The sequence below is a fragment of the Engraulis encrasicolus genome, chromosome 11, assembly GCF_034702125.1.
Source record: "Engraulis encrasicolus isolate BLACKSEA-1 chromosome 11, IST_EnEncr_1.0, whole genome shotgun sequence".
Taxonomy (NCBI): Eukaryota; Metazoa; Chordata; class Actinopteri; order Clupeiformes; family Engraulidae; genus Engraulis; species Engraulis encrasicolus.
The window spans coordinates 37,220,721-37,233,220 of record NC_085867.1 but is presented as its reverse complement, the minus strand read 5'-3'; the positions used below and the strand labels follow the sequence as shown (position 1 = coordinate 37,233,220).

The 12,500-nt window shown below is 50.5% G+C and overlaps 1 protein-coding gene across 4 annotated transcripts in view; it reads left to right on the top strand.

Moving 5' to 3' along the window:
• LOC134458306 (fibrillin-2) overlaps positions 1-12,500 on the top strand; it is a 174,354-nt gene that overhangs the window by 77,260 nt on the left and 84,594 nt on the right. For all 4 annotated transcript variants that reach the window (XM_063210537.1, XM_063210535.1, XM_063210538.1 and 1 more), the window contains one exon: positions 10,915-11,040. In XM_063210537.1, the coding sequence (XP_063066607.1) occupies positions 10,915-11,040 (126 nt within the window). The remainder of the gene's footprint in view (positions 1-10,914; positions 11,041-12,500) is intronic.

Here is a 12,500-nt window from a genome sequence, read left to right as displayed (position 1 = left end):
TGCAGCTAGGAATCACAGCACACCTATTAGTAACCCCATGACCACATAGAGACCACATGCCATGGACCTAAAAGTAAAACAGCAACCCACACGCTAGCAAAAGGTCTACTCGTATGTTACACTACTCTACTCGCAACAATTCCTGACGTCATTTAGCAATGATGCGTTGCACCATCTAAGAGGAGTTCACGGGGATCTGCTCAGTACCAAGCAGATGGGCTGCTACCAAACACAGAGTAAAGAGTCCACGTTGGGTCGGCGGCTTCCCCACGCCGACCCAAAAAAAAACAAAAAAACAAACAACAACTTAGCTGTGCTTTCAGTCCACTTATGACCCCTGGGTCCGCCGTGGCGAACGCGATGCCAGGCGGAACGGTGACCGACGGAACTCCCTTCACCAGTCCGGCTACAGTCTTCAGCTACCAACTCCCAGCAGTCCTTCCGTGACGACTCCTCGTCCCGCAGGAAGCTCTCTGAAATGACAACAGCAGCACTGAGAAGCCGGCAGTCTCTCGTAACCGTGATCACACACACACAAGCAGGACACAATAACTTCCCTTCGTTTAGAAGATAGCTAGCGTTGTATCATGTCTTTCGTCGCTGTCCTCCTGGCTCCCCACGGCCGCTCCTGCTCCCATCCAGCGCTCCTCGAGTTCCGGGTACCTCGGAACAAAACAACAGCGACTGGCACCAGGAGGAGACTAGTACATAGCTCAAGCACACAACAACTGGATACGAAGAAGAAAAGCACTTTCCTTTGACAGGTGTGTGTTTGAGCCCATCATCAACGCCGGCAGATCTGCTGGATCTCCTGCTGCTGCTAGTGGTGGTGGAGTTGTCGTGGTCGCATCCGCTGTGCCGGTTCCGTCGCGGCTTGGTGACGTCGCCGCCTTGGCCCCCAGGAAGCCCTCCTCCTCCGTGCCAAATCCCCTGTGTAGAAAAAGCATTTCTCCCACCCCGAATCAGTCAGTCCCACCAATCCGATCAGTCCATTCCTCCCGACCAATAATCCCCAGTCCATATACGGAGTCCATAGCAGTCCAGCAATTCCCACAGTAATTCACAAACAAAGGTGCTAGCCCAACAGAAAATGTACAGCACAAACAGAAAAACCCAACATGACATTCCCCCCCACTTAAACATTGGTCGTCCCGACCACTAGTCTCGGTACCTCATGGGCGGCACCCCCAGGTTTGCCCGCTGAGACCGCCGTGGACCCAACGCCATTTCAGCAGCACCCTCTGGGACACCGCCCACCATCCCCCCATCATCCCCAGCTGCCACCTGCCGTGCTGGTTCGGTGGGGAATCCCACTGGCCACCACCCCAACTGCGGCCCTCCCTCAACTTCCTGCTGCCTTACGGGCCTATCTACCCACTCACCTGCGCCTCCACGAGCCCCACTCCTCCAGTCACTGGGTGGGACGCACAGGTTGTTCTGATGGATAGTGCGCACAGGCCCATCCTTCCCTNCTGGCCACACCACATAGACCGGTCGGTCCTTCAGGGGCTGGCTCTGGACTACATACGGCTGGGGGTTCCAGTGGTAGCCCAGCTTGCCATGCGCCCGTCGGCGGAAGTCCCGCACGAGGACCCTCTCCCCTGGCAGCAGAGGCTGGGCACGACGGCCCCGATTGAGCCGTGCCTGGTCCTGTTGCTGTCGCAGTTGTGTCCGGTCCTTCACCCGCCGGTATGCACCCTGCAGGAGGTCATGGTGCCGGCGAACCCACTCGTGCCTGGTGACCCGCTGCTCTGGCCTCACCAACCCTGCAGTCTGGTCTACCGGAAGACGGGCATGGCGGCCGAACACTACAAAGAAGGGGGCAAGGCCTGTCACACTGTGGGGCGTGTTGTTATAGGCATGCACGAGGCCTGGAAGGTGCTCCCGCCACCGTGGCTGCTCCCTCCACTCCAGGGTATTCAGCAGGCCGAGGATTGTCTGGTTCATCCGTTCACAAGCCCCGTTTCCTTGGGGATGATACGGAGTCGTCCTCACTTTCCGGCACCCGTACAGTTCGCACAACTGCTGGGTCAGGTCTGCCTCAAACGCCGCACCCTGATCCGTCAGGATACGCTCTGGACAGCCGAAAGGCTGGAACACAGTCCTCCACAGCACCCTTGCCGTCGTGGCTGCGGTCTGGTCTGTAGTAGGCACAGCGAAGGCGTATCTGGAAAAGAGATCGACAATTACTAATATGTACTGGTGGGTTTCCCCTGGGCGCCGTAATGAAAAATAGTCTAGGGCGAGGGTCTCCCAGGGGTAGCCACTTGCAATAGAGCATAAGGGTGCCTTGGGCCCAGCCTCTTTACGTCTAAGCACACATTGGTGACAGTTCTGGTTCCACTGGTCGCAATCCTTGCTCATCCCGATCCAGAAGAGCCGTTCCTGCAGTGCCATCAGAAGCCGGTCGCCCTTGGCATGGCCAAGCGCCACATGGTACTGGTTCCACAAGGTCTTCGTTTCAGCTGCAGGGGCCACAATTGCCACCCCCTCGCTTACTCCATCGTAGGATGGACGCTGTCTCACCAACACTCCATCTCTCACTTCCAACCTCTCCCATTCCCCCAGAAGTTGCCTCCCAGTGGGCTGGAGGGACTGACGCTCTTCCCGGGTAGGCAGCCTCCCCTCTTGCCGCCACTGACGAATCTTGGCCAGCTCCGGGTCCAGTCCCTGCCGGTCGGCCCAGGAGCTTCCCTCTTGTGATTCGGTCAACTGCTGGGGTCCCACTGCGGCCCTAGTGTTGATGACTGCTGCCACGGCCGCTTTGAGCCTGGACAAGCCATCTGCATTTTGGTGCTCAGCCCCAGGCTTATGGTGCAGCGAGAAGTTGAAGTTTGCCAGCTGGGCCGCCCACCTCTGTTCCACAGCCCCGAGGTTCGCCGTCTGCAAATGAAGCAGGGGCCTGTGGTCAGTGAACACTTGGAAAGTAGAGCCCCAGAGGTAGTCTCTAAATTTGTCCGTCACAGCCCATTTCAATGCCAGGAGCTCCAACTTGAAAGCGCTGTAATTTTGGTCATTGCGCTCCGTTTCATGGAGCCCCCGGCTTGCATACGCAATAACGCGTTCTTGTCCCTCCTGTACCTGGGCCAGCACGGCCCCCAGTCCATGCAGGCTGGCATCCGTGTACAGCCTAAACGGAAGGGAAAAGTCTGCGTAACCCAGGACCGGGGCCTTCAGTAAGGCTTCTTTGAGATCCTGGAAGGCCGCTTCACATTCTGGGGTCCAGTCAATGGGTCTAGTCTTGCTACCGCCAGCCCCCCTCAGCAACGCGTGCAGTGGCCCAGCCCTCCGGGAGAAAGCGGAGATGAAGCGGCGGTAGTATCCAACGAACCCCAGGAATGAACGCACTTCCCGAACAGTCTTGGGGACCAGCCACTCCTGAACCGCCTCAGTCTTCTTGGGGTCTGTGGCCACGCCCCCCGCGCTTACAACGTGGCCCAGGTACTCCACGGAACGCTTGAAGAGGTGACATTTGGCCGGCTGCAGCTTCAAGCCATGTCCATGCAGCTTGGCGAACACCTGCTCCAGATGTCCTAGGTGTGAAGAGAAGTCAGGTGAGTATAAAATAATATCGTCCAAATAAATCAACAAAAATTCATGCACTTGCCCCCCCAAGCAACGCTGCATAAGTCTCTGAAAGGTCGCGGGGGCATTGCATAAGCCAAACGGCATTCTTTCAAAACTCATACAGACCCATTGGGGTAGCAAAAGCAGTTTTTTCCTTGTCAGCTGGGTGGACTTCAACTTGCCAGTACCCACTTGCCAGGTCCAGGGTGGAATACCACTGGGCCTTTTTTAAACTAGTCAGCGATTCCTCCACCCTGGGAAGTGGGAAAGCGTCCTTGTGCGTGACTTCATTCAGCTTCCTATAGTCCACGCAAAACCTCCATGAACCATCCTTTTTCCTCACCAACACCACCGGGGATGCCCATGGGCTGGCGCTGTCTCGGATGACACCGCCCTCCAGCATATCCCGCAGCAGAGTCCTCAGTTCATTGTAGAGATTCGGTGGAACTGGTCGATAGCGCTGGCGAATGGGAGCCGCGTTGCCAGTGGGGATGGTGTGGTACACCGCATCCGTGCGCCCGTAATCTTCCTCACTCTGAGCGAACACCTTCTGCCATCTCTCCAGTAGTTCATGTAGCTGGCTGGACTGGTCAGGAGTCAGCCCCTCAGTCTGCTCCAGAAGGGTAGACAAGTAGCTGGGTAGGGGATTACTCACTGGTCTCACGTCTACTACCACCGCGTCGGCTTCTTGACGCAGCACCAGCTGATTCGGTGCCTGGATGTCGTCCCACCCCAGGCGCATTACACGAGCTAGTGGCCGCCGGGAGGGTAGCTCCACTGGGTATGGGTGGGGGTTACACACCCGAAGCAGCACCTTGCCTTCCCGCAGCCGAGTTACTGCACGTCCGACACACCACTCCTGACCCCCGTGGTAGCAGTCTTCCAACAAAACGTCCTCCTGGTCGGCCCTGGGTGCCTCTGGAACGTGTGCCCACACCGCCGTCTCGGTTTGGGGTGCCAAGCGAATTGGGTCGGAGGTTCGTAGTCTGGCAAGGCCGATGTTGGGTCCCCGGTTTTCTGCTGCCTCCAGCCTCCGACATGTCGTGAAAGCCTGGTCCCAGGCCGCGACTGCTTCCCTGGGGAGTGTAGACTTAAACAGAGTGAGTTGGTGACCCCCCTGCTGCCGCAGGCCCTCCCAACAGTGTTGGATAACATTCATACCCAGAATGCCGTAAGCAGGCGGAAGGTATTTATCTTCCACGACGACCACCCCCTTACCAGGAACTGCCACCCCCCCCACCTCAAAGTCCAGTACTGCATAGCCAATGTATGGTAGAGCTAACCCGTTAGCTGCCTTCAAGGTTAGCCAGGGGATGTCACTCACCTCCTTTACTTCTGAGTCTTGGAGGTGACTGCGGAACAGGCCCTTACTGAACAGAGTCACTTGTGATCCAGTGTCGAGGATGCAAGGGACTCTTTTTCCTTGAACCAGAATTTCGACTGAAGGGCTCTCCCCGACAAGGGCGGTTCGCATTGGTGCAGCCCCCGATTTCCCTTCTTCCAACACGCTCCGACTGTTCGCTGCTCTCGTCTGCGGGCAATCGCGAAGCATATGTCCCGCCTGGCCACAACCCAGGCAGATTGGACGGCCCTGGTCGTCCCATGTGGGCTGCCGCATTCGTCGAGGAGGGCGATTGGCCCCCTGTCCCCTGCTCGCAGAGGCTTCTGGCTGCTGGCGGTTGTGCTGCTGGTTTCTCATCTCTGACAGCAGGGAGGTTTTTAAATCGGTTACCTGAGCTCGCAGCTCTTCTGCCAACTCTGCTCGCAAGGCCTCCTTAAGCTTGCTCCAATCTTGTAGGGGGTCTGCTTTCTCTGGGGGAGCAGGTTGAGAAGGTTGTGGGGGGGTGCTGTATGTCCGCCGGGTGTCAAAAGTCTCCTCTTCTGTCTGCTTGCTCTCCTTCTCCAGGGCCTTGGCCTCCTTGCATGCCTCCTCAAACGTTAGGGTCGGTTCACGACGTACTCTGCGTTGAAGCTCCGTCTGCACGGCCCCGGGCAACAGTCCCAGGATCATCTGGCTTCGAAGCAACTCGTCATCAGTCCCCGCCGCCGGCTCCTTCTTCCGCCACCTGAAATGGGACTCGCGGAGACGCAAGATGAATGGGCCCACCCCCTCCCCTGTCTGCTGCTGGCATTTAAAAAACAATGATCTGAGTTTACTAACACTCTTGTCCCCCTCATACAGTTTTTCAAGTTTGTCAAATATTTTACTCTCCGAGTCCCTATCAGTGTCTTTAAGTAATTGAATTTCCCTCCTAGCCTCACCTTGAAGAGCACTCATTACAAAGTCAACTTTTTGTGCTGCAGTCAAAGTTTGTGCTCTCAAGTAGACTTCAATTTGATTTCGCCATTCGGTCAAAGGGGTTTGGTTACTCTTCCCCTCATATTTAGGCACCCACGGCCCACCCAAAAACCACGGTATCATCATCATGCTACCGGCTGCTGCCCCAGCTGGTTCGTCAGCCATGGTGCTGTGTCCTAAGAGGGGATCTGCCGACTACTGCCAAATTGTCGTGGCGCACCACTTGGTTACACAGATTCAATCCCCTCGAAGACACAAGACACCACAACAGAAGAATCAGTTTTAAAGGTTTATTTTCAAGGGTCAGCAGCACACTGATGGTAACAGACAATTCCCCACCCCCGACCCAGAACAAGAGTGGCTTCAGTCATGCAATACCACAATACACCCACATTAGGCACATCAGAGCACAATCAGTCAGGGATTTAACACAGCAACCAGTTCATAGCAAAGTTCCACAGCACACAATGGTCACAGCAATGTAGTCATCATGAATAGTCAAGCCCTGAGTTAATAATACAAAAGAAAGAAAATTACATCATAATAACAACCAAAAAGAATTACACCCAAATAACAATATCGGCACACAATAGATGGCACAGCAATACCAAGGATCACTCGCATGCAGCTAGGAATCACAGCACACCTATTAGTAACCCCATGACCACATAGAGACCACATGCCATGGACCTAAAAGTAAAACAGCAACCCACACGCTAGCAAAAGGTCTACTCGTATGTTACACTACTCTACTCGCAACAATTCCTGACGTCATTTAGCAATGATGCGTTGCACCATCTAAGAGGAGTTCACGGGGATCTGCTCAGTACCAAGCAGATGGGCTGCTACCAAACACAGAGTAAAGAGTCCACGTTGGGTCGGCGGCTTCCCCACGCCGACCCAAAAAAAACAAAAAAACAAACAACAACTTAGCTGTGCTTTCAGTCCACTTATGACCCCTGGGTCCGCCGTGGCGAACGCGATGCCAGGCGGAACGGTGACCGACGGAACTCCCTTCACCAGTCCGGCTACAGTCTTCAGCTACCAACTCCCAGCAGTCCTTCCGTGACGACTCCTCGTCCCGCAGGAAGCTCTCTGAAATGACAACAGCAGCACTGAGAAGCCGGCAGTCTCTCGTAACCGTGATCACACACACACAAGCAGGACACAATAACTTCCCTTCGTTTAGAAGATAGCTAGCGTTGTATCATGTCTTTCGTCGCTGTCCTCCTGGCTCCCCACGGCCGCTCCTGCTCCCATCCAGCGCTCCTCGAGTTCCGGGTACCTCGGAACAAAACAACAGCGACTGGCACCAGGAGGAGACTAGTACATAGCTCAAGCACACAACAACTGGATACGAAGAAGAAAAGCACTTTCCTTTGACAGGTGTGTGTTTGAGCCCATCATCAACGCCGGCAGATCTGCTGGATCTCCTGCTGCTGCTAGTGGTGGTGGAGTTGTCGTGGTCGCATCCGCTGTGCCGGTTCCGTCGCGGCTTGGTGACGTCGCCGCCTTGGCCCCCAGGAAGCCCTCCTCCTCCGTGCCAAATCCCCTGTGTAGAAAAAGCATTTCTCCCACCCCGAATCAGTCAGTCCCACCAATCCGATCAGTCCATTCCTCCCGACCAATAATCCCCAGTCCATATACGGAGTCCATAGCAGTCCAGCAATTACCACAGTAATTCACAAACAAAGGTGCTAGCCCAACAGAAAATGTACAGCACAAACAGAAAAACCCAACATGACATTGGCTCTCCCGTCCTCCTGGGAACTGCTGGGACGCCTCTTAAAAAAGACCACGCAAAGCTTTTAAAAGACCGTTGTAAATTCCTAGTGGCATTTTTCTGATTCCTGGTAATGGCTGCAGCTGTGTGTGTGTGTGTGTGTGTGTGTGTGTGTGTGTGTGTGTGTGTGTGTGTGTGTGTGTGTGTGTGTGTGTGTGTGTGTGTGTGTGTGTGTGTGTGTGTGTGTGTGTGTGTGTGTGTGTGTGTGTGTGTGTGTGTGTGTTGTGTGTGTGTGTGTGTGTTATGTGTGTGTGTGAGAGAGACAGTGTGTGTGTGAGGGTGACAGTTTCTCTTTATGCTCCATGAAAAGACTTTTATGAGCTATTTTTACCCCAAAGTGCAATTATATCTCACTTTCCAATGCTTCTACTTATTGCAGCTCTGTGTGTGTGCATCTGCGTGCGTGTGTGTGCTTGCCTGTGTGTTTGCATGCTGCTGTGGGATGCAGGAGCTGAATTTTTAACAACCAAATAATACATGATAGTAAAACAGACACTTTCAAGGCAGATGAAGAGGATGACTTTGAATTTGTCCAAATGTTTTCTCATTTACTTTAGAGTGCACTAGATAAGATGTGAGTTACATCATTAGCTCCCTACATACGTACAGGGACAGATACTGTACCTGCACGGCCCCAGGCCCAGGGACCCAATAGTGAAGAGGCCCCTGAAGCCCACGCCTCTATGCTTCCATTTTGTTAAAATTGTGTCAAAATTGCCTTTTTAAAGGGACACTGTGCAGGAAATGGCCAAAAAGGTAGCTACTGCAACTATGCTGCTCATTGAAACTGGGCTGCCTATTGCCAAATTTGATCTTTACATGAAAGTTCACTAAGTAATAAATAAATATTTTCTAGTACGGTCCAAGTACAGTCATTTTGCAGCTAAAATGGCTATTTTTGGAAATTCAAAATGGCGAATAATGTAGAAGACCCCCCTTTTCATGTATGAAAAGTGCAATTTTCCTAGTCATAATGAATACTTAGAATTTGATGCTGGTGGTAAGTATTCATAAAAAAGGTAACATTAGTGAATGGGCAGCATGAATTCTGGAAATAAACAACTAAAAATCTCACACGGTGTCCCTTTAACAACAGAACGTTCACATTTTCATAACATAGACTCTCACTGCTGGCCTGAAAGCCTGAAACGTTTTTGCAAACTAGCAACACCCTGGAACGGGGGCCTTTCTTCTTGTTTGTCCCAGGGGCCCATGGAATCATAATCTGTCCCTGTCGTGAATGAGTAAACATTTACAACATGACCTGTGCTTGCAGCTTGTCCAGGCCATTCATGGATAGGATAGGTGCTAATTGTGGTTAGATTGTATTGTACTGTCCCTGTTGCATTAAATAGGTACAGTGTAGCAAAGTACTGTATGTAACAACATGTAACATTATGTACTTGCACTATACGTATCTTAGTGTTAGCGTTACGCAGGTAAGGTATGAGTACCTAATATTTGCATGTTGATACATGTAGGTACACAGAAGTAGGCATTGCAGGGGCGTAAAGTATACCCCGCATCCCCCGCGAGGCAGGGGGGCCCATACTAGGCGGGGGGCCCACATGGGCCCTTGACTTGAAGAAACAGGCCCCCTCCACATGATATTAGGCCCTCTTTTTTCGTTCGGGGGCCCATTCTTGGTAGTTTGCAAGGGGGCCTGAAGTACTTGCGTTACGTCAGTGAGGCATTGTAAATGAAAGTGGGGTTGCCCAAGACATCTCATGTTACTTTCAACTGATGGCTTGTTCTCCCACTGAAATGAATTGGTCAGTGTCCTTAATTAATTGTGATGATGGTGAAGTGCATCAGATGATGATGTAATGCATGTTCCCATCATTGTTCTACCAAAGCTAATGACATGCCGCCCCATATTTCACAAAGTTGTGGATATTATGGTTCCAATCGTTGCCTGTTTTTGGCTTTGATGAATGCCTCCCATCATATTCCGTTACAATATGAGGATAGATTGTACATCGAGCATGTCACTAGTACTTTGATGTGTACCAGCTTGAGAAAGTGTGTGTGTGTGTGTGTGTGTGTGTGTGTGTGTGTGTGTGTGTGTGTGTGTGTGTGTGTGTGTGTGTGTGTCTGTGTGTCTGTGTGTCTGTGTGTCTGTGTGTCTGTGTCCCCTTCCATGCATTTCTCTCAGCCTGTGGTCTTGTTAGCCCAGCCCCAGATGATTTCGCTTATTACCATAAGTTATGAGCTACATGACTGAACACTGAGGAGAGTGATGTGGTGTGCAGTGTAATTGCAATCACATGGTACTGTGTGAACTGGCTGGAAAAATATGTGTCAGGGCTGCCATCTGAACATGGCATAGTTTTCTTCTTCATCGTCAAAGTTTTCCTCTTCCTTTCTTCTACAGAAGCAGTTGCCCTTCTGTCGCTCCACCAAATTTACTTACTGCGCCTATTAGGACCATGGCAGAGGGCAAAGCCAAGCGAATTCCAAAGTCCTTTTTCACCGTTATAAGTCCATGAACCACTGAAACAGTTTTGCTAACATGATTTCAAGGCTTACAAGTGAAATCATGTTGCAAGTGTCGAACCATTGAAATGTATATATATAGGCCAATATGTGTTCTTAGATTCTGCACTAAAAGAGACAAATAGAGTGGATTGGGGGTTGTTGTCATCAGCATATAGACAAAAAACCCATCCGTCAATCACAACGCCCTGTCTATGTGACAAGATGTTTTTTTCTGTTTGAATCTGAGTAGCCAGCCATTAGATAGAGCTTAGCACGGTGACTTTGCTGCTCATTATGTGCAGTTAAAGGGATATGCCACTATTTTGGGGCTTAATACAGTTAAAATCGTTGGCTGGGGTTTATAAAGGTGGTTAAGTGTCTTATTTTTCATGTTTAGCGTTGTCTTGCTTTATGACAAGTTAAAAGAGGGAATATGTCGCTAAGCTAGTGAAAGTCAATAGATCCATGTAGCATGCTTTTAACTTGTCTTAAAGCAAGACAACGCTTAACATGAAAAATAAGACACATTACTACCTTTATAAACCCTGGCCAACGATTTTAACTGTATTAAGCCCTAAAATAGTGGCATAACCCTTTGAATAGTTTGAACGTCAACTTTTTCCACAACCAGAGTTCAAGTTTTAAAACCCATGTAATATTGTTGTAGCCTCTTTGTGCAGATGGGCTCGCCGATGAGCCTGTTCACGCATTGCTGAAAAGGCTGCGGAAAGGGGTTAAACATCCTCTCAATGTGTGTAACGCTGTACTCTCCTCTTCTTCCCCGCAGATATTGACGAGTGCCTGGTGAACCGGTTGCTATGTGACAACGGCCTGTGCCGGAATGTTCCAGGGAGCTACAGCTGCACCTGTCCCAAAGGCTACGTCTTCAGGCAGGACTCAGAGACCTGCGAAGGTGTGTGTGTGTGTGTGTGTGTGTGTGTGTGTGTGTGTGTGTGTGTGTGTGTGTGTGTGTGTGTGTGTGTGTGTGTGTGTGTGTGTGTGTGTGTGTGTGTGTGTGTGTGTGTCTGTGTGTGTGTGTGCCTGTGCCTGTGCCTGTGTCTGTGTCTCTGTGTCTCTGTGTCTGTGTGTGTGTTATATGTTGTGTGTGTGCGTACTGTATATGAGTGCATGAACAAGCAAGGAAGTGAGGACCATGGCAGAAACCATGATGATTCAAAAGAGTCTTGCTAAAATACTGATCACTCGATGTTCCTAGGAGCAGCAGGGATGTGGAAAAAAATGAAAGTTCAGTTCAGTTCTGATAAGTCATGTTTAGTGTGGCATGTTAAGTCATGTGCAGTGACTACATGCTGCTTTGTCAGGTAGTTGGCCTGTCAGTCAGTCTATCTGTCCTCCTGAAACTGATTTGCTTCATGGAGAGTTTGCATGTTTGCATGCTGTAGGCCAGTGGTTCTTAACCTTTTTTTCATAAAGTACCCCCTTATCTATTCCCAAGACAAGCCGCGCACCCCCATCCCAAACGTCTACACGTGTACGCAGTAAAAAAAAAATGATTTAAGTGATTCATTACAATGACTCTTGCTTTACATTACATTACATTGCATATTTTTTAATGAATCAATACTTTAATGACTTTACACAGGGACCAAAAAAATGATTTCATTTGGTTTTGATATGGCCTATTTATAATGTTTGGAAGAACAATCTCAACACAAACAAAATTCTGCGCACCCCTGAAATCTATGGCGCACCCCCAGGGGGTGCCCGCACCCCAGGTTAAGAACCACTGCTGTAGGCTACTGTAGTTCTGTGGACCTGATTGCCTTTGTAGGGCAGTATGCCTCTACGCACACTCTCTGGAAATCAGGCATGTACTGACACAGGGTAGGAATCTGCCTGTGAGGCAGGCAAAGGTACGGAGTGTAGGTTTTTGGAGAACATGTTTAGGAAATGTTGTGCTTATATTTTTTTTAGCTCTCACTCAATCTCTCTTTGAGATATGTAGTATGACATGGAAATTAACCTAAGGGGCTATTTGAGTTCGATAATGTTCAGTTTTAGCCTACAGTACACTGTAATGCTATTTCAGGCATGCTAGGATTTTAAAAGTTACGTTCCGTAGTTGAATTCAACAGAATTAACACATACTTCAAATCAAGCCAGCCAGCAAACAACATTCCTTTGAACTACTTGTCAGCAAACAAAGGTCTACAAACAATACACATAACACAAATAAACAGAAATCCAAGGGAAAAAATGTAATTCTGTACAGGTGGACTACAACTCATCCACAATGTTACGGGGAATTGCAATGCCATGCGTTATTCGAAAGGTATTTATCGAACTCTGGGGCAGGTAGAAATAAACACAAACCAAACGAAGCGTAACATCGCTGTTATTGCAGTTTGCGTT